Source organism: Harpia harpyja, chromosome 16, assembly GCF_026419915.1.
Source record: "Harpia harpyja isolate bHarHar1 chromosome 16, bHarHar1 primary haplotype, whole genome shotgun sequence".
NCBI lineage: Eukaryota > Metazoa > Chordata > Aves > Accipitriformes > Accipitridae > Harpia > Harpia harpyja.
In genome coordinates, this window is record NC_068955.1 from 19,642,882 (window position 1) to 19,665,887 (window position 23,006).

Sequence of the window (23,006 nt, forward strand, 5' to 3'; positions counted from 1 at the left end):
ACATTTGATAAATAATACCCCTCAAAACCCGATATTTCTTTAGCACTTGGCAATCATTTTGTCGATAGAAAGCGGGAAGAACCAGAAGTGCCGCGGAGCTAGAAAGCTGTGGTTTCTTTCTCTCGTAAAGTCTGCCAGAAGCGGAGGAGTTGTTGGGCTTTGGAAAAGAAACAGTCAAAATAACAAGGTAGCTGATGGCTGAAGATGTTTGGTTTGGGGTTTTGTTTTAACCAATAAGAACTACTTATTAATATTTAAGATCCTACGAAGAGTGAGCGAGCCTTCTGCCCTATAACAAACACATTATTATGATTTAGCTTCTATACAGACATAAAGGATTATATCGATTCTGCAGAACCGACTTGAGAAACCCACTAAGGGACCAACACTTTCCTCCATTCCTCTAACAGGAGTTTGACAGTTAGCAGACATCCCGCACAGACATATACAGCAGTTAGGAAAAGTGAGTGGCGCTCATTCCTCAAAGTTTCTCCCTCCAGTTTCGGAGAAACCTACCTGCTCTCTGGAAATGCAAGGCAACGAGGGTCTCCTAAACATTTTGCAGCTGCCATAGTAGCTGGCCGAAGTCTCCCCTAAGGATACGCAGCTAGATCTCCTCCTGGGTCTGATCACAGGCACTTTTTCCTCCACGCTGGGGAGCCGTGGGTGGTGATGATGCTGGTGGTGCGCTCCTCGGCTCTGAGCCGAGAAGATGCCGTGCTCCCCGCCACAGAGTGCCAGCAGGCAGCCTGCCACCCCGACCGAGCCGGCCAGCAGCGGTCTGAGGGCTGGGGGGAGCGAGTGAAGGCTGGTGAGCGACACCAGCCACACCAGGCTGGAGAAGACCAAGACGAGGAGGCTCCGGCGCAACTTCAGGGAGCTCTGCAGCAGGGTCAGCGCTGCCACCGAGCCCAGCACCGTCAGGAGCCTGCCCAGGACCATCTGCGGCTCGGCGGGGGGCTGGGGCTCCTCTCCGTGCCCCTCCGCGGGCAGCAGCCACTGCAGCGCCACGAAGTCCCCCGAGTAGCAGCACACGGGAAGCGCCAGCAGCCACCAGCGGGTCGTGCCGCTGCCGTGCTCTCCGCGCCTGCCGCGGGCCAAGTAGCAGGTGAGGAAGAAGAAGGCACAGGCGATGCTGAAGAGGGGGCTGAGGCAGCGGGACAGGCACAGCAAGGCGTGCAACGGCCGGGGGCTGCGCCAGCTGCTCCCGTCCTGCTGGCCCCCGGCGCTGCCCCGGCCGTGAAAGGCCAGGAGCGAGAGGACAAGGGCGGCCAGGGCGCCCAGGCTGAGCAGAGCCCGGGAGGAGGAGGAGGAGGCGGCGGCGGCAGGGAACAGCAGCAGAGAGAGGAAGCTCTTCGGGGGGTCCTGCCTCAGGGGGGTCGCGCAGCTCTTCACGTAGCCGTTCCGCAGGCTCTCCGGGTTGCTGCTGCCGCCGCCGCCGGGGAGCGCCAGGGGGGCAGCCGCCCCGCCGCCGTCCGGCTGCTGGCAGTGCTGCGGGGCTTTGCTGGGTCCGTGGTGGGAGGCGGCCGCGGCGGCGGCTTCTCTCTCTTCCCTCATGGTGGTCGGGGACGCGGGAGAGGGGAGGACGGGGGAGAGGCGCGGGTCGCGCTAGCTCCGGCCCGGCCGCGTCTCCCTCATCTCCTCAGGAGAAGGGCGCCGGGCTGAGCCGCCGCTTCTCCTCCGCGGGCAGCGGCGTCCGCAGCATGGTGGGTAAAGACGGGAAAAGAGAGAAAAGGTAAAAGTCTCGCTCGCTCGTTCGTTCGCTCGCTTTCCCCGAACGGATCCGGCGGCAGGGACTCGCCGTCGCCTCCCAGCGCTCGCCGGCAGCAGCGGCGGCCGCCGGCGAAGCCCCGGCGGGGGTGGGAGCGAGGCGAGGAACAGCCCCCGCCCGGCGGCCCGCCCGCCCGGCTTCCCTCACGCCGCTGCACACGGCGCGCGCGGAAGCCCCTGCGGCGGCACGCGCCCCGGGAGCGGTTGCGCGCTAACTGCCACGCGCTAACGGCCGCACGGTAGCGGGGGCGGGGGAGGCGCGCTCGCGCTCCACGCCCGGCGCGAGCCGCCGGCTCCTTCCCGCCGCCCCGTGCCCGGCGGCCGCCGGCCCAGAGGTGACAGGCGGGGCTGCGGCTGCGGCTCCGGCGTCCCGGTCGCCCCCGGAGCGGCTCCCGCCGCAGCCAGCGGAGGAATCCCGCGGCGCCCGGGTCCCAGGGAACTGCGCTTTCCGTGTGTATTAGACCTTTTAAAAAAAAAAAAAAAATTCCGTGTATTTCCCGCGCGGCGGCCGGCCGCCCCCACGGGGGAGCGTGTGGGGAGCGGGCCGGGGCCCTGCCAGTCCAGGCGGCCGCGCACCGCCCTCGGGACGGGACGTCTGGTCAAGCGGTCGAGGGACAGAAGCAGCTGAGCTGGTTTAACTTTCTGTTTTATCTTGTCTTTTTGTTTTGAGATACCACGGAGGAGTTGCTAGGACGGGCTTTAAAGCACACACAGAGTATCGAAGTATTTTCCCTTTAAGGACTATCCCTCTTTTTTTTTTTTTAACACCTGAAAAGTAAGTATGGATTAGAGTAATTTTCTACGCTTTTTTTTCCCCAGTCTTTCTTAACTAAGTTAAAGATTAGACCACATTGCTCGACCGGGTTTGATTATTTGCACGGCTAATCTCTTTGGAATGGATCAAAATAATCATTTTGGACCAGACTATTAAAAAGTGTTTAGAGTGCTGCAAGTGAAAATAGGCAGCTGATGGGATTTTGAGTAATGCCTTTGCTCATTCATCCCGTTTGTTTGTTTCTGGAAGAGTAACTGCTTAGCACTTTTGAAATTATAACTGTGCATAGTTACCTCGTTACTTAAAAGTAAATGTCCTTTGAGCCATGTTTCTACGTAATACTGTACTGCTTGTTTAAATCGGTTTAGAAATCAAATCAGGTAAGTCTATGATTGCGCCTTTTGCTTGCTTATTTAAACAAGGAATTCTTGAAATGACTTGGTGCTGTTGCTTGTGATTTGCTACATTTGAATAGCACTCGAGTAGCAGTTGCTTTGGGGAAGCTGTGGTGTAGCAGGAAGTGCTGTTGCAGGATACGGGCCTAGAAGTTGACAATATGCAGAAATCATCCAGCATGATTACTGACAGAAAATACAATATGCAGTGACAAACAGAGTAACTTCTGTACGTAAGAAAATGGAAATAAGTAATGATTTGTTTTTCAAAAGGCAGATCAAATTGATGGAACTTTAATACTCTAGTACACCTTCCTCTGTTAGAAATATTCCTACACTCTTTCCCCAAAAAGAAAAAAATTCTGTCCTGACTTGGTACACTTAGTACCAATATGATGGTACAGAATCCGTGTTTAAAAGTTTTCAAATGAGAAAACGTGAAGTTCCTTTGGGGATTGTATTCTTACATTTACATCTATTTGTATGTTAATGATACCGATTGGACCACAATCAAGTGTATATGTAAATGTTTTCAAGGCTGAGATGTATCTTGCTATTATGCATATCCTTTATTTTTCGATTCCCTTGAATTTAGCTAGGAAATAAACACATTCCAGAAATAAATAGTGCAGTTTCATTAAAACATCATATTTGAGTATATATGCCTGTAGCGGCAGACACTAGAAAGTGCCTAAGGAAGAGTGCAGAGATAGGACATCATATGATACCTTAATACCCTGAATGCAACCATCTGTGGCTTTAGCACTTTCTGAATCAGAAGTGGTGTCTTATTTTTAACAGTTCTCAGTAGGTTTCTATTCCACAAATTTGCCCAATCATTTTTTTTTAAGTCCACATAGGCTTTTGGCATCTGCAGTGTACTACCGGAAGAGATCCTTGCTCAGTGCAACTTGACTACGCATTGTGTGAAATGTGGTTTTGTTTATTTAAAGTTTCCTATCTGTCCTAGTTGATACTCATCTCATTTTGGTAGAAACAATGAACAGTTGCTCTCTAGTCACCTTCTGTCTTCAACTCATGATTTTATATCTTTCCTCAGTCCTGTATTTTCCAAGCTGAAGAGTTTTAGTCTATTTGATTTTTTCACACGTTACTATTAATCTCTCTTTTTTTTATTTTATTTTTTGAGCACTACTATATGCTTTTGGAGATGAGGAGACCAGGAGTTACACACAGTATTCAGGTTGCAAGAGCAGTCAAAATAATGGTTTTCATGTCATTATCTAGTTCTTTCCTTATAATTCCTGTCATTTATTTGTTTTGCTTTGTTAGGGAAGTGAGAAAGCCGATAAACTGAGCATTATTGAATGTTGTTCTCTTTGCCATTGAACAAACATTGACCATTGTTTTCATAGCATTAACTATATAGATCCCAGGGTCTATTTTCTGACTGTTAACATCTACATCCACTAGATAGTTTTATAGGTAAGGATAGGATTTTTTTCTGTGTTTACATTATGGTTATCTACATTAAATTTCACCTGCCTGTGCAATCAGGGTTGTGAGGCTGCTTGCAGATTCCCTCAGCCAGCTCTATTTTTACTACCCTCAGTAACTTAGTATCAACAGCATACTTCACCACCTTACTACTTTTTTGTTTTCAGATTATTTATAATGAATTAATTAGCTATTATTTCAGTGGGATGTCTGTGCAAAAACACCCTGAAGAAATGTATACACAATTCATTCCAAAATGTAATGGGAATATAGTTGTTCTCTAGTAGCATCTCTGTTGCCTAACAGTACTCTTCCTGGCATGTTCCAGGCCCCTGTCCTGAGGAGATTACAATCTAATCATGAACAATTTCAGAATAAGGAAAACTTGGTTTGAGTAGTTTAGCATCTATCATAAATTAGAAGAGTGTTAACTAAATTTCTCCTTGTGATAGAATAATTTTTAAATGAAGAAATATCTTTTCATTTACTATTCCTTAAACAAATACAGAAAAATATAAAGTGCTTCATTTAAATTGGAATGAATAAGTTAATTTCAGGGTAATGTATTTTTGTTGTCATCTTCCAGTTTCACTAACAAGATAGGTAGTTTAGTGATTTTGGTTGGTTCTTAAGGTACCATATGATAGAATAACTGCACCTATGTAACTGTGGCTATTGATACTATAGTCTCAACATACAAACAGATGTCTTCAGTTGCTATTTGGTAAATTGGGCTATAATATTTTAAAGTGCTGAGTTACTGTTTTCATTGTCTGTCCTCTGTTCCAAAACAGAATAACTAGAAAGAACAGAGAATATAACCATGACTTTCTTCACTCCAGGCTGTAATCTTGGCATCTTCTTTAGCCTGTTTCCTTCCTTTGACCCACACATCCAGAACACGTCTAGATCTTACCACATCCACTTGAATATTTCTAAGTTTTAATCATTCCCTTCTGTTTGCACTGCCCAATTTATTTATTTATTTATTTATTTATTTATTGTCAGTGCCCTGGCTGTTGTGTGCCCTGTAATCTTGGTATGCACAGGGATCAGCTCTCTTCAAAATTGCCGTGGTTTTCACCTCAAAGTACCTTTGTTGTCTCCTGTTCTTCAGACACGTCAAATACAAACATTTGATTATTCCTTCCTAATTTAGTCCTGCGATTCTGATCAGTTTCTCACCATGTGGACAACTTTTGCATCTGTTTAATAACTTTGGACACAGTTGCCCGGCTCTCCACATCAGAAAACCATTTTGTGCTTTCTCGTGTATCAGCACAGAAAGGTTAATCAAATTCTAGGAAGTCCTCTTTAAAGTTTCTCTTCAAGCCTTCCATACTATATTCATCAAAGTAATAATAATTAGATCTAATTATTATTGTATGTAACTGTGCTCTGACTGTAATCCTTGCCCTTTTTACATGGGGAAAGAGATTAACAATATGGTGCCTAACTTTGAAACTTTCACAGGGCAATATTTCAGGGAATTATGAGACACATCAGTGCTTTCTAGATTCTCGTCTTTGTGTATTTCTATGACAAAATTCTTGGATATGGTTGATGGCTTTCTTGAGGACTGAACTTTATCTTGGCCAAAATGCATTTGTTCTATTTGAGATTCATTTTTAATAATGGACTTAGATTTAATCAAGTTCTTTAAACAAAGTATGCTTTGAAATTGAAAACAAAATAAATTTAAACCAGCTACGTAGTTTTAAATAGCTTGGCTTTCTAATCGTAATCTGGGATCATTTGCATAGAAATTCTTGTGTATGATTGAAGAATGGGTAAATTGATGCCTTGTTCAGGGAACAATATTCTACTACCTGAATACTGGTGTAGTGTAGAGCATATGTGGGGAAAAAAAAAAAAAGGTGGAAATAGAGGACATATCATGTGTTGGAGCTCTTGCATTTGCTGCTTTTCTTTCACTCATATCTATGAGGAAGTTGATGTCTGAATACCATGTTCTGGATTATTTTTTCTTTGAATATTACAGTTTGAGAAATTAATTTGCAAATTAATATAAAGACAGTTAAGATGATGCAGGCAGTAACTGTCTGTGTGTACCTCAACTTTGTTATGAGTTTTACATCAGATCCTTGAATAAAGAAATGGCATTATTACAGCTATAATCAGTTAGCAAAAAAAACCCCAAACAATCTAAAAAACAAAGGAAATACTACACCTCCAGAAAACCCATACAAGTGTGGTTCACTTAGGGAAATCAAAAGTCTTAACCAAACTTAAATGAATGTTTGGAGAAACACCAGCATTATGTGTTATCTTTCTAAGTTTATATTGTAGCAAACACTATGGCTGCTCTGTTTGCTAAACTGTAGAAACATGTACTGCAGCTAGCAACTAGAGCTGCTTGGATGATCTCATATTTATCTGTGTGTAATGTGCTATCCTTTAAAAGCAGGCTATGATATCAACTGCTAAGATGTTTGTATGTCTTCAGCGCTAAAAGCCTAGAGACATCTGCGGTGGTTCACAGGCAACCAGACATAATGGAAACAAGCGACTGAAGGATACTGAGATGTAGTTACTAAGGGAATTAAAAAATACAGGTAAAAGAAGCTTCTTGTGCAAGCCTGTTCACTATGCATGATGTCAGTATAATTGCAATAAGGTGGTGTTAACGTATTTGTCATGTCTAAGGGTGGGAAAGAGAGATCCAGTTGCATTCCGCATTAAGCAAAACAGTCAGTTTCAAAGGTAAGTCGCAACATTTTGGTCTTCATCATGTGGCAGCAAAAATCAAGCTACTACGAGTTACATCTTTTAGTTTAATTTGTCAAAAACAGGCACATGGCAAAGAAAACTGGAATGGAGTAGTGGAAAAAAGTAAGATGTCTCTAGTGGATATAGCACTTGTCAGTTTAAAAAGTATAGGCAATAGCACTAGAAAGATGGAGCTGCTATGATATGCCATTGTTAGATGAGTTTTCCCATTTCTGGCGAAGGAAAGTATCAGTGCAATGATGCAAGCTGTAGCTCAGCAGCAACAAACTTTGACAAACAGTCAGTGAGTAGCAGAAATATTGTATCAACCTAATTAAACACTAACTCTTTAGAAACTGGAAGGACACAGATCTTTATCTGGTCTCTCAAGTTTTTTCTGGTGCCCATATTTTTGTTTTTATGAAAAGAAGCAGCAGCATACTGGCTTCTTGTACTGTATCCAGATGCTTCTACTACTGTATTTTTTAAATCTAAGCAATTGGCCTCCTCATCTGAACAAACTTGGATTCTTCTGGAATGGACCAACATGTGCATCTCCAGATAAGCATGTAATGATGTGCACCTCTACAGCTGAAATGTATTTTGATCGTACCCTAACTCTCACTTTAAAGGTGAAATTGTCAATAGACAATGATTTTTCATGTTTTACAAGCAGAATCTATTGATGCTGATGTGATTTCAATAGCCAGGCCACGTATACTCTGCATATTCCTTCAAATAACATTAATAACCTAACACTTCATCTTAGCTTTATGGAAAGTTTTAATAGAATTGCATAACTTTTAAAAATATCATTTTTATGCAATATATAATGTATACATTTAAAAAAAGTATTTGAGAAGTCATTCAGAAATTACCCATTTAAATGAATGAGGATGTCTTTGGCTGAATTTTTTCCCCAAGGTACCATGAATTTGGATGCTTATTTCTAATAAAAATAAAGATAATGGGCTATCAAGTTCAACAAATAGCTGTCAGAATTCTGGCTTTAAGGTATTAGAGAACTGTGTAATTATATATTGTACTGATTTTTTTACATGAGCTTATTTGGAGAATAGTGGGATAGTTTAATTTTTTGACAATAAAAATGCAGGAATTTGTCAAATGTGAAATTTTTCCCAGATTTCACTTTTTCAAAGCTGATTATTCAAGTACAATTTGTTATCCTATGGTGTAAGCAAAACTGAAGACTAATAATAAAAGAGAAAATAGGTGACTTTCTTCATATGTAGCATCTCTCTGTAAAAAGTTTGCTTTATGCTGAATCATGTTTTATTATAAAATCTACACCTTCAGTGAAATAGCATTAAACTTAAGAATACATGCTAATATTTCAATGGCAATTCAGTCCTTAACTTGCTAATTGAAATTTCTGTCTTGAATTGAAATAGAGGCATTTTATGGACTCTGCTTATTAATGGTGCTAAAGATTAAATCTAACTAGGGAGCTGGTTTGGTTTTTCAGAGAAGTCTGACTTAACATATGAGTATCAGATGCATAAATATATTCTGAAAAAGATGAAAATCGGTCCAAGTCAGGTGATTTATTGGGAGGGAGAGGGGGAAGGAAAAAAAAAAGTGAGCTGAATCATTTGGTCAGTTTCTCTCATTTCCATGTCTTTCAGATACCCATTTTACTGACCCTAAATCATTAAGACAGGTCCTTGTTAATTAACATTCATTTAAATTCTGTTACATTGCTAAAATTACATTATATTGTCAGCAGGCATAAAACAACCCAGTAAAGAAATTGTGCTGAGTTATACCTCTTCAGGGTCTGGCCTGTGTTTCAGCACATGCTTGAGTATAGTCTCAAGTCACATGCTTGAGTAAATCTCAATTTGAGTATAACCTCAACCTGAGTATAATCTCGATCTTTGTTTGGCTGTATTATTTCATTCAGTTATGTCTATGAAACCCTTATAGGCCTTAATGTATTCAGAAGTTCGTCACACTTAATGCTTTCTTATGGTAAGTATTGTAAAAGCTTGGACCTAGAAGAAAATAGTATTAACATACTCACTATTTGTTTTGTTAATAATTAAAGAAAACTGAAACCTTTGACTTGAAGTATCAGGCTGCAGATGTCTGAATAATAGTGCTTTGACAGAAAATATGTGGAAATATGTATAATACCTTACCTCTTGAATAAAAAAAATTATCTGGAATATTAAGCATTCAAAGATTATTATAAACTAATATATATCATTATCTTGACTTCTAAAATGTTTGGAGATTATCTTGGTTTTAGCATTCAGAGTAATGATGGTCTAATAAGACAGTCTATGTTAAGCAAATCTCTAAAACAAAACATGTAAATGTAACTTCCCCTCCACTCCCCGCCCCACTACAAAATGAGAAATGTAACAGAATCCTGTAATTGTGACTTAGTAACTATTTCTTCTGGAGATTCAACAGGAGATTAAAAAAATAGCAAAATTATGCAATTAAGCTAATTAGTTCATTCATGTGGAAGTATTTGTCATTCTAACCACAGAAGGAATTCATCTGAGTAAAAAAGCAGACAGGAATAAATTGTGGTAGGAGACAGAAATTGTCTAATTTTAAAATGATAAATTTATGTGGTTTATGTCTGTCCTCTGAAACCTAAGCACGGCACCAGCATTTCTTAAGTTAATTTTATTTTTATTAATAGTTAAGACCAAGTGGTTCATCATACATAACGGGAGCCTTCTGTGTTGTCCAGGAAGTCATGACATGCAGTGAAAGTGTTCCAATTTCAAACAACTTGTCTCGGTAATCTTTCCTATTTAAGTCTACTTATTTAGCTAAAAGTTGCTTTTCTTCCTCATATAATGCAATAGGACTGTTTAGCATTCATAATCAATACTGCGTACAATTGCAGTAGTTTTTTGGCCTGCTCTTAGCATCTTAGTTGAAGGTCCCACTCCCTTTCACCATTCACAGTTTATTGCAAGCGGTACCCATTGCATGCTTTGGGCTTAAGACAACTCAAAGTCTGAATTTACCACATCAGAAACTGCGCACTAACTAAAGACTTGAAATGTTTTTGTAACTCAGATGGGTTGCTGCTTTTGTCTCCTCTGTATGGTATAATGATATATCATGATTATTTACAAACATAGAGGGATTGTATTTAGTTGTCAAAGGCAAACAAATGTAGGTAAAGCAGACAGCAGTTTCACAAGATCGAGTAACAGGTAAGTGGCTTGATCATTTAACTTGGCTATTTTTGTGCTCAAAACTAGCGCTTACTACCTTTAGGCATGATGTTAAACTAAGAGGAGGAAGAACAGTTGGATGTGAAAATGTATTTAAATATTTCCAAGATGTTCTTTTTTGTCAGGTGATATTCTTTATGAGTAAGAATAAATAGGATCTTTTAGAAAATCATGCTAATCTCTGTGGGGTTTACCCAAGCAGGAAAGACTAGTCCATCATAAAAAGCCTTTCTCCTCTATTGTTAACAGCATATCTGAATTGACTACATAAGCAAAAATGCTATGGAAATTTTACAAATTCTGAATCTAGATAATGCGAGTGTGTTAACTTCAGTTGATTAAATTTTATGTGCTTATTTAGAGCTAAAACGTATCCAGCACGCTGGGGTACAAAGTAATGATGTAGAAAGAATCGGCCAGTTGCACCTGTTGGATCTTTCTTGCAATGAAAGAATAATAATTGACCCGCAATAACAAAAGCAACACATTTAGAAGGGTTCTTTCGTTGCTTTAGAGTTTTTGTGTTTGAATTAACAACAACCTGAGAGGAAAGGACCTTGAAAGAGAGTGAACTGGACACAGAAATAGGTTTTACCAGAGCTGATTAATGAAACCCAGAAGTTTATATTATGATATCTTTGCATTTATGCTCAATTAGTAATAACTGGGTAGCAATGACTGATGCTTAATATAACAAACTCAAATACTGTATCAGTGAAGAACTACGTCTAAGTTTACATCATTAACTGATCTCTTACTGATCATGTACTTGGAATATCATCTATACCATTCCATAATGGCTCCTGTTGTGATTATTTAAATTATGTAAGAGTTTATGGAAGCATGGACAAAAAATCTTGAGGGTTTTTTGAGACCTAAAAATCTGTCTAGTTCAACCTTGATGGAATTTTAATTACATTTGGAAGAAATGTTGTATCAATTGCAAGTTACATGAAATGCATGTATCTTGCTTTGTTAATAACTATTAGGGTAACTTTGACCATGAACTGAGTTACAGAGCTTTTTATTTACTTAGCATTCGAATAATTTTTTTTCAAGAGGAATAGATATCACATAATAAAGTTCACTAATACAGTATTCACTAGCGCTGATCTACAACAAACTGCAGTGCTGTTTACTTGATTACTTGTATTGCTATATTCAAAATGTCTTCTTTACTAGAATTAGAATGTTTATTAGATGTGAATATTATGCCAATATATTGCTAGAGAAAAAAGCATAGTGAACAGTACAATTAGTAAATGAAGTGAACATGTACCTGTATTATCCTTTATTATTGTTTACATACTTGCTGATTTGTAAAATTTGCTGATTTATAATCTGTTTTGCTGTGACTGCTGCTAATTACAAAGACTCTAAAATTCATAATAATTACTGCTTAGTACCAATGTGTGCTTGATAATGGTTTGAAAGTTTGTGATTCCTGGCCACTTTTTTTTTTAATACATGATTATTATAAGGCTTATTGCAATGTAGTAGTTTCCTAAATGTAGGTCTCCTAGATGCATGCAACCTTTGGGATTTAAAACACTACACGCTGCTTTCATTATCTGATATATAAAAATTACAAAAAAGCTATGTACCAGGGCTTTAGCCAAATACCAAAGAAGCTGAGTGACATACTTTAACTGAAGTTGCTTATATCATGTATTCAAATTGCTGCTGTTAATTCTGAGGCACTTTTATATTAAAAAGTGAACATCAGATGTTAGGTAGTATTGTTAAAGGTTGGATTTAAACAAGATCTTATGTTCTTCAGTTTTGGCCTTGATTACTTACTGTGAAGTTTCTTAAATAGCCCTATTTGTTAAAATATTACCTACTTGGCATGTTTGCTTTCTTTAATGCTGAAAGTGAGGAATCTATCCTTTACAGATAAATTTAGTTTTGCTTTTATTTATTGACACGTCCCCTTCCCACAATTGATGCATTTTTCATGAAAGTTCTGAAAGGGGTGGAGGGAAGAAGGAAAACAGCATTCTAGTTTCAAGGAAATGTTTAGTTAAACTTTCAATGCTTTCTGATATATTACAGAAAAAAGATAACCATTTTCCAGACTCAATTTATATACTTTGTAGTTTAGGAATTGTTAAAATGTACATGGGGCAGTTGTGGTGTTAACTGAAATCCTGGGATGTGTCCTATTTAGTTACTTCCCCAGCCAGGTCTCCTAAACAAATAGGTCTGTACCAAATCTAATGGTGCAGTTAACATATTTCTGAATAGAAAAACAATGGATTGCTGTAAAATATATTTATCTGGCATGTAAATTAAAATAACTAAGGAATTGTCAGGTTTTGAGTTGAGAGGCATGATCCTGTACACTGCCCAGCAAAATAAAAGAGCCTTTGAGAGGATAGGCAGGAATGCTGCTTTAGTATATATTTTTTTATAGTGAGGCTTTAGGCAATAATGATCTATAAACAGGATCATGCTTCTGAGAGGTCTAGCTAAAAGCCTTTGTTTTTATAGCAGATATAGAAATATATTGACTTGGGACATAAACAAAATGAGTATATAATAGTTTATTTTCCTATATGTAAGGTAATAAGATTCCAATTGCCAGAGCAGTATGCACAAGCATATTTGTTTTCTGTTTGTGTTAATCTGAAACATATTTAAACTATTCTGATAAATGGACATGACATTTTATAAGATGTTTGTGAAGTCAGACTGTGCTTTCCTAGTTACTTGGAAAGTTAGTCTTAAATGACAAAATGACTTGCAGAAATTTAACTTGCATGAGCCTTAACCAACAGAATCAGGTACTTTCCATGTATTGTTAATTACTTAATCACTGAACATAGTTCACAAATGCAAATGTAAATTTTTTAGACATGGAATGCAAACAGTATGTTCCAAGAGTTGAAAGCCATTTCTTCTGATAAGAGATCTGTCATCTGTTTTTCCTCCTTCCCCACCTTTTTTCCCCTTTTCTCCCCTTCTTTTTCCTTTTCCACCATTTTTCCCCTCCTTTTTTCCATATAGACAGGCTATGGGACTCTCTAAGGGCTAGCTTTCTTAAATAGCTTCCTTGATGATTAATAGTAAGCTAAACGTACTTTGTTTGAATTAGGCAAGGATTCAATATTCTGTTTATCAGCTGACCTGTGTTTACGTTCACACTGAGAACATATCTGTACCTAGCGCTATAGGTCAGATAATCTTACTGATAGCAGGAGGAGCATGCACAAGTATCAATCCCCTGCATAATGTCAGTGTGATGATAAGCACAATCCTCTTTCTACTCAGTTGCTCTTAAATGTCTACTGAATCAAAATGATTCCTCATTTGATACAGTACCTGTGGTGTGTGGAAAGCTGACTCCCAACTTCGAAACTTTTTCAGTATTTTTACAGCTGAGAGAGTTTTAGCTGCTGCTGGTATTTTTATTCTACTTTGTTTAGGTTCTGCTTTGGGGTTTTGAGAGGTGCATTGATCTTGGTAATTGTTTCTTAATATCAGGTAATCATTCCCATTGCTTTGGTAGCCCATATTCCTGGGCAACTTTGTCTTTTTGCCCACTAAGATCATTAGCACTAGCTTCAGGAGTATTTGTTAATTAGGTTTGTGGGTTCTTCAGAACCAAGTAGCATCAAAATAGCTTATTATCCCTTCATCACAACTCGAGAATTGCTTTTGAACACTGTGTTTCAGTCAGGATGGGAAAGAGCTGTACTCCAAAGACAAAACCCCATACATGGGACCCTCTGATTCCCAAGCAAGACCTTAATACTGGGTCAGCTCCATGACCATTGTGGCAATTGGAGAATCTTGTCAGACCTGCAGCATCACCTTACCTGTTTTCCAGAGAGCCCTAACACAGGCTATTGTCATATTCTCATGGTCTTAAGGAAAAGATCTCACTGTGGTCTAGATCTTGACCTCCACTCGGTGCTTCAGAAGTACTTTCCAAGGCTACTTTTCAAAGAACTCCTGAGTTACTTGTGGTCCATAGAAGAGTGGACTCTTCAGCCTCGCTTCAATTCCATATTTGGAACTACCTTGTGTGCTTCTCAAACTATATCCGCAAGATCTTTGGCCATCTGGTGACCTTTATCAGATTACTGCCCGAAGATTTTTGCCAGAAGTTTGACACTCCAATTATTGAGGGTCATATGTCATCTAGAACAATCCTGCAAGCCTCACTTGACGCAGCAGGGACAGCAGTCTGTGCTTTCACCTCCTCCTTATTTCTTAGGCAATTTTCTTGGCTTCTGTGTTTCCTGGGAGAATAAAACAATTATAAAGAAAGAGATTCTTTAGCATCCATTCCAAAGGAGCATTACAGACCACAAGGGGTGTGAGCTGGAACATCGTACCAGAAGCAAGCAGAAGTGGTAGGAAATAGGTTACTCTTGTACTGGTTGTTTAGTGAAGTTTGCCCCTTTTTTTGAAGTATAGACTTTTTGTTGCTGAGTCTGAGCAACATTACTATTAGGATGTTCTTGTAATTACCCATTCTTCCAGGTCTTTGTAACAGATGCTTGCTTTCTTGGCTAGAAGTTGTCCTTGGGTGACTTGAGATCGGAAGGAGGTATGCTGTCGTCCCCAGAAGTATAGTATATCAGGTATCAGATGTTTCTGCTAGCAATCTGCCTAGGTTCTTGAATGAGCTGGAAAACAGATTAGGTCATTTCAAGCATCCATATCACAAGCAGAAGGTCCATGACAATGTTCTGGACACTTTTCTACAAGCATGTGGTTAACAAAGACCTATTCTTCCCATGGACCTGAATAGGAAATGCCATCCTTTTTACTCCAGAGTGTCTTCCAGACCCTTTTGTAATCAACTGTTAAAGGAGACAGATGCATGCATGTCAACCATGCATGTGTTTTCTAACCTTCAGAGTTGTTTTGAAAAATAAATAGGATAATGATGATCATTCTGATAGCTAAAGATGAACAGAAGGCAGATCTGACATAATTTCAACTTTTCTGTTGAACTTCTCCGTTCAACTTCATTCCTGAAGTCCTTTTTTTTTTAAATGCCTAGAGAATTTTTTTCCTTTCAGAAAAATACCCTTATTAATAGATAAATAATTAATTTATTTGGCCAAGTAGACTTAATTTGCCATGTGATACACAGAAAAGCCAATTTTCCTTTCCTTGGACTCCTTGTCTGGAATTCTGCTCTATTTCCTGGATGGCGCTGGGTTCCTCTATCAGCTCAATCTATTTGACAGCTGTTTCAGCACTGCACTACCAGGCTGGTGGCTTCTTTGGTTTTGTTGATACTATAGTAATTGTATCTTGAAGGGTTTGTTAATATTTTCTTCTCCTTTATGTACTAGTTTTCAAGTAGGATCTGAATATCATAGTCGTTTCCTCTGTTTATGAACACTTTTTGAGTGGTCAGAAATGGTACTTGAGCTTTGAAGTGCTTGTGAATGTTCATCACAGGTCCTTCATAACTTGCACTAATCTTGGAAAGAGGTATGCATTAAGAAAGAAAAAGTATGGAAGAAGATCACATGCAAAGATAGATACATATTAAAACTGTTACCAACTATTTAAAAAAAAGACCTTAAAATGGTGATATGCATATGTGCAGCGGTGCAACTTAAGAAATGACATCTCCTGAGCTGAGAAACATTCTGTGAAATTCACGCTCACTTCACTTCGTAGAAGTGATTGTATAATGAGTTCAGCCCTGGCTGGAAACCAGAGAGAGTTGGCCAATTTGATACCAATGCTCAAAAGTCTCTTGAAGGAGAGGTAAACCACTCATAAGCAATGAAGTAGTGCTATCATTTTACTTGTATGCTACAGTTGCACAATGCTGTATTATTAAAACATTTTGTAAAAATACAAATGTGCATAATAAAGTTGTTGCTCTGTCATTTCCTGTTACATTTTTTTAATTTCTTTCCTTCTCTGTGGCTAATCAGATTTGGGCCAAAACCCGGAAGACCATTCACAAGTATGTTGCTGCAGGCTGACACCCAGTATCTAGATTAGTCCTTTAAATTTGCAAGGCAAATGGTATGATATGAAATTTGGAGATATACACACATACCCACCAGTTTTCAATAAAAGCAGAAATAAACTATATTTTATATACTTTCTTAATTTGATTTAAATTTGACAGTACCAACTACATGTTCAAGATCTAAGTAAAACTGTGGCTATACTGAAGTCAGTGAAAAAATCATTGATGATGATGTGAAGATTGTAACTCAGAAACTCGATTTTAAAACTCAGGTTGAATATATTCTGAAGAAATGTTTAATGAGTCTGATTTGCATTAGAAATACATATTGATATCACTTCAGTAGAAAGCTACATTATAAAAGGGCAAGCCATATACCTGGGTGAAGATTGGTAATTCTTGATAAGGAAGCAGTCAGTATCAGGGCACATGTCAAATTACATTGTGTAAGTGGGTTTTGCATAAGATCCTGAAGAAATTAACTTCATGTTTTGCTTTAGTGGCAAGAAGACTATTTTTGTCTGAAACTCATCTAAATAATGTGTGCTGAGTATTGTGTAAAGTTAATAGTGAGAATACAGAATTTAATAAAAGGAGCATTCAGTTTGAGAGTAGCTTATTTTGTAACTTTCACCTACGTGATTTTGCACAATCTTAAAAAGAAATACAAATCCATTCATATTTGCTGCTTGCTATGAAACAAGGAGGTACCCAGGGCTTTCTGGTAATTGTATTGCCTTAATGCATTTCAAGTTGCATAACAAAAAATTGACAGCTTCTATCACTGGTCACTTTTCAAAATCCTGAGGTACATATTCAATTTCCAACCTGGAAAATATCTTCCTGTTTGTATTAATTATTATAGCACAGTTGAAAGGGTCTATACAAATACAAGATAGTCTTCTGATTTCATGCTCTCTCTAGTCTTCCCCCCACCCCACCCCATTCCAAGTATGAAATCTTCCATTTGGTAATACCTTTTGTCTGAAGAATTATTATTCCTGTTCATTTAATGATGTGATAAACACAGCTTAAAGATATTTTGGTGCCACAGAATCAGTTGCGAATGAGACATCTGTAGTCACAAATTTATTTGATATATACTTCTTAAAATCAAAAACAGATGTGCAGATGTGTTGACTATAGCGATATGCTAATAACTACTGCAGAGATTTTTCGATACTGACTAGCTAGTTTCAAGGCAGGGTTATATCGAGGCGGTCTGGAATTAATTTAGAGCCCTTCAGGCCCATCACTGAATCCTTCCATGGACCAGGCTTAGAAGCCAAGGGTTGCGCCAAATACTCTGGATTTAGAATTATCCTTACACCATTGGAATTTGTTCATAATTTAAGCATGTATGATACACTGAGCTCAGTGATCTGTCAGAACGATTGCAGACAATGGACATTACGCTGCCAGAAGCTCTCTCACATTTGTCAGGACAGTCTTAGATTTCTGCTTGCATTGTTAGTTTAGGAATATATGCAATAAATACAGCAGTGCCAAATAAAATTTGTACTATGAAAACAGGAATATGCATGACAGCAAAGCTGTTAAAATCTGTTTAGCAAAATTAGGAGCTTGGCAAGCAGTAAAAAAAACCTGGCTGATGACAGCAAGACTTTTTAACACTAAAGCTTACTTGAACATCTATTTTTTCCTGCATATTAATTCTGTATTGTAGTCTCCTAATCAAAAACTGAATCTCTGCTAAGAATGGACTGAGTGACTTTTTGAAAAGTGTGGTCCCAAATACCGAAATTGTTGCCTAAACAGTAACTGACTATTACAGTAAGTTCAACACTCCCATAGAACTTGAAAATGCCTGTAAAGAGGTGTCACAGAAATCCTCAATGTCTTGCCAGGCATAGTAAGTCCTTCCTAGGGTCTTCTCTCTTTCTGGTGGGGTTTTTTTTTTTTGAAGTACTTTGTTTAATAGCCCCTGGCAAATATATTTCTGTATGTGAATGTATTTCCATTTTTCAAGCAGAAATTTTTGGCAATAATAGATGTGGCAAAAACATTGAAAATTTTATTGTGTGATCTACATATAAGTACTCATTATAAAATATTTATGGAATATAAATGCATAACTAAGAAGGTAATACTTTGTCTAGCCATTAATTTAATATGACAATAATGTCTGTTGCAAGGAAATGGGATCCATTAGTGGTCTCATGGATTACAAAGGTTTTATTTCTGTATCACTCTATCTCTTATTTCCAATCTGTGCTGACAATTATACTTAATTCTTTCATAGGTAGAAATTTTGAAAAATTTCATCACTAATATAACCGATATAGTATTCATTCATGAACTTGTGGATCATTCACAGATGTCTGTCTCAAAATGTTATATATCCATTGCTGAATGTTTGATGATGCTTTGGTTTTGATTCAGGTATACTCAGTCACAAATAATTCCAACAATATGAATCAACAGTAGTAATTAATGTATTTGAAAGAGTTTATGCAGCTATATGCAGACTGAAATTGATCTTTTTCCTCAGAACCTTAAAATAATAACTGCCATTCTCTTTCACTGAAATAAAAAGCTTAACAGATTTTCATAAAACTCCAATAATATATTTCATAATACTCCCATAAATTATGATTATAGTTCTTCAGTTATCTTTTGATGACTCAGACAATACTATGTACACTGTTTAAATCATAACTTCTAGGCTAGCAAGCGATTTACAACTCAAAATATATTTTTCTTGTACAATTAATGTATATTATACAGAAACTCTTCCTCACTCAGAACAAAGAAATAAATTTCAGGTGCGAGAAATAACTAGCAATCATATCCATGTGAATTTCTCTCTAAACGTATTTTTGTTTTCTTAGAAATATAAACTATTTCCATGACAAGGATATGCTACAACAGCTCTACTGTGTTGAACCTTGTGCCCCTTGTTTGTTCCAAGACAGGACAGAAAGAGGCAGACTCTTTTCTGCAGTGCTCTGTCCACAGGGATTATTTTAGCCTGCTTTCAGCGTGGCCTGGTCTTTCCCAGCCAGCTTTGACAATCAAACAAGGTTCGTTGCCCCGAAGGCCTGTCCCGAAAAGGACAAATTATGTCAGTTCACAAAAGCTATGGATTTAAAAAAATTAGGAATAGACTTTAAAAATTTTTGTAGTTAACATTTTTCATGAAAAAATATTCCAGTGTTTTAAATTGGTCAGTAGTTTAAAAAATGTTAAAAAATGCCTTTGGCAACATGAAAGCAAGGCTGTCATGGAGAAAGAAATGTCTGCACCTCTACTGAGAACTTGCAGAAGAATAGGAAAGGAATTTGGCATCATTTATAGACAAGTTATTTTTTCCTATTTAGAGTACTAAATACAAAACAATAGATTTTTTTTTCTTGTGAGCACTTCTGAGATCATCTTTAAATGATTCTAAAGCCAAGTATGTATGTTTATAGCAGCTGTCAAATTTTTGCCCTCAGTCTTAACCTAGTTGATGAAAATGTTATCAAATGCGACCAGTGTCGTACACGAATGCATACAATTCAGTAATCTTTTCACCTTATAAAATATCCATTAACGAAGTAAATTTATTACCTGCATTAAAGCCAAATATAGATTGTTCACATTATCAAAAAATCTTAGTCAAACTCTTCAGTCCTGAATGTATTATGACAATATCCAATTTAATCTAATCTTAAGTAATCTTACTTTGATGAAACCAACCCATGTACACGAAGCTGAAATGTTTGTGTGTATGTCAGTGTGGAATAAGGGTGTTTGGGCCATTATTTAAACCCAGTTTTATTTTAGAGATTAAGATCCAGGTTTGTGGCATTAAAATCAAAAGACACAAATCAGTGGCTTGAGAAGTGTAAGAGGCACTTAATGTGAAGGGATTATCAGCCATGGTGACTTGAGACTAAATTAGGTGTAAATGTAGTCCAAGTAAATAAAGCATATCAAATTGAAGGGTCTTCTGAAACAAATGTCATTGATTGCCATTTCTGCCCTCCAGTATTTGTGGACTACAGTGGACAAGAAAACAATTTTGTGGTGTTTGGGGGTTTTGTTTGTTTGTTTTAAGAGGGGAAGGAAGAACACCACTGTTCTAAGGTTTCTCTTCTGTAGTTCTTTTTCCTGATTATCATTTTTAAGAGAGTCTTGTACTCTGTTCCAGAAGAAGGTACCTACCCCCTCTCATGTTGGCCTAGATGATTGATCATCAAATGGACATTCACCATACAATACAAAAAAGGGAGCTAACTGTACCATTTAAATTCTTTCTGCCTCAGGCTTTTGCTGTCCTTAGTTTCTTACAGTGTCCCCCATTTCATTTAAGTAGGGATAGCATTGTTATAAAACCTTTCAGAGTTACTTACCTAATGCAGCTCACTTTTTGTTACCACATGTTCTCGCCTATGCCACCTATTCTAGGAGCAGTCTGACTTTTCCTTGGCTGGTGAGCTTTCCTTCATCCTTCCTCTTTAGCACAAATAGTACCTTCAAGTCTCCTGAGGCTAATATTGAGCACTTCTTTCTCCCAATAGTAACAGTCAAACTCCCAACAATTGCTAGATACTAAGCAACGGATTTTTTTTTTTAATTTGAGGAAGATGGAGATTGATTGATAATACTTTTATTCTTACACATAAACAGCTACTTATTGCAGGAAGCTATACTGCATGAGTCATGAAATACAAGCCAAAGAAATTAAAGTAAGGTATTTGAATGTTACAGTAATATACCCATTCCTACTTGCTCAACAGTAACAGCACTGCTATTTGTGAGTAACCACTTGTCCATCTGACAGGAGTGGCTCTGAGATCTCCCTGGGACCTGTCCTTCCCCTTCTCCAAGGGGATGGAGACGCTGCCTTCATTCAGTCCATCTCTTACTCTGGCACAACAGAGGTTTCTTTCTTCTTCTTTTGCAATCTGCTGTGCCTAGGTAGCACAAAACATGCAGTCCCTGGAGTGTTACCACTGACTCCAGTGGAGCCAATCTTTTACCAGAAAAACTCCATACAACTACAGGAGTATAGTACACAGCATCACAGTGGTTAATGTGAATTGACGGTGAGTGGTGTCCCAAAAGGGGACTTAGTGGAATGTTGCTTCCTCTAGTGAATCAGCAGAAGAGGAGGCATAATGGCCTTGCCTTTTAGTTCTTGTGTATTAATCTCTGCAGAGCAATGCCTGTATCGCTCAGATGTCAGATGCTGTTTATAACTATGCTGGAAACATAACATAAAACAAAATAGTATCATTAATTTCTCTTGAGACTGTATATGCATGTTTTAGGTTAGCTATATTTTCACTGCTGCACTTAGTTCAAACATTGTATTGGCAGTATTGTAAGGTGGCTTGAAAAGTTGTTTTGTCCGTGAATTTGTCCAGTTGCTCTCTCAACACATGACCAAAAGACCACTATGTGTTCAGGTGCAAAGGCTTCCACAGCACAGGTATGACATGTCTCAGGAAGTACCGCCTTGTCTTTGCTTGAACCTGCTGCTGTTAATGACACCCAATACCAGTGCTGGAGGATGGAGAGAAGCATCATATATATTCAGCATCTCTGTGCCAGTTGTGATATGACAAGCATTCATCACCTTTCCTTGTTTATCTGTTATTTAGACTGCAGACTTCTACTTTTTACTGTCACTCTTTATATGAAGCTATTCCATAATTTGAATCATTCTTTCCACTTTTCCCAGTGCCTTCAGTACTGCCACATCGTTTTAAGGTGGGAAACAGGAATCACAGCCAGTATTCAAGTCTGAATGGTGTCAGATGCAGTATGGATTTATACAGTGGCATAGTAATGCTTCATGTTTTGTTCTCCTTCCTAATAATTCCTAACATTTAATTTGGCCATTACTGGGCATTGAACATGTTTTCGTAGCGCTATCAATTGTGTATTCATTTCTCTGAAGTGATTTGATTATCAGGTTGCCAACAGTGAAACTAAAAGTAAGAAAATACTATTTTCTCCTAACACAGATGTTTTATAAGTAGATTATTTAAATGTGAGGATAGGTTCAGTTTTACTTTTCAGTCCTGTAGTCTTTTATATTGTGATTTCTTGATGTAATATGTTGATTGCTGCTTGTCATTCACTTTTTTCTCTACAATTAAATTTGTATTTCTTTAATCCTCTTTTTCTATTAATTCAAACCTTCTATAGACCTATGCAAGCATATCTTAATAGTGGTGTTAGGACTGCTACCAAAGAAAATGTTTGATGCACTTTGCTGTAGCTTTTAGTATTATAAAATTAATACCTGTGATATGGATAATTGGGATAGTTTTGGAGATATTTAATAATGGATCAGATACAGCAGTGGCAAAATCAATGTGAAGTTGTGTCCCATGTTGCCTCATCGATGTGTCTTATAACGTAGCTTGGAGAAAACAGCAGTTTAACCATCTTGGTCACTCAGCACTGTTTTTTCTGCTGTGTCTATCAACTACATCTGTGTTACCATAGCCTTTTGTCATGTGGATTTTTATCTCCTATGAAGCTGTCTAAAACTGTCAGATCATTTCATGCAGGCCACTGTACCACCATTAAATACAGCGAGGGTGACATTTTCTCAGGTGCAGAGGTCAACATAATGCTTACGCATCACTTACATTTTAGCGAAACTTTTTTTTAAGGCCTTCATTCAAATTTTCAAGCAACTTTGGATGACTGACAAACCACTAACCTCACTAATTTCAGTA

At 38.4% G+C, this 23,006-nt stretch overlaps 1 protein-coding gene and 1 long non-coding RNA gene across 3 annotated transcripts in view; one reads left to right on the forward strand and one right to left on the reverse strand.

Annotated features, from left to right (window-relative positions):
• PDE3B (phosphodiesterase 3B) overlaps nucleotides 1-1,864 on the reverse strand; it is a 95,659-nt gene extending 93,795 nt beyond the window's left edge. Inside the window, exon 1 of one of the 2 annotated variants that reach the window (XM_052810598.1) lies at nucleotides 517-1,856. In XM_052810598.1, the coding sequence (XP_052666558.1) occupies nucleotides 517-1,557 (1,041 nt within the window). In that variant the 5' untranslated portion in view covers nucleotides 1,558-1,856. Of the gene's footprint in view, nucleotides 1-516 lie in introns of both variants that reach the window. The other variant, XM_052810599.1, reaches the window with a different exon arrangement.
• Nucleotides 1,000-22,308, forward strand: LOC128152386 (uncharacterized). The gene is made up of 3 exons (XR_008238645.1): nucleotides 1,000-1,108; nucleotides 2,441-2,545; nucleotides 21,998-22,308. It is a non-coding gene; the product is annotated as an uncharacterized LOC128152386 (long non-coding RNA).
• Nucleotides 22,309-23,006: the final 698 nt, after the last annotated feature.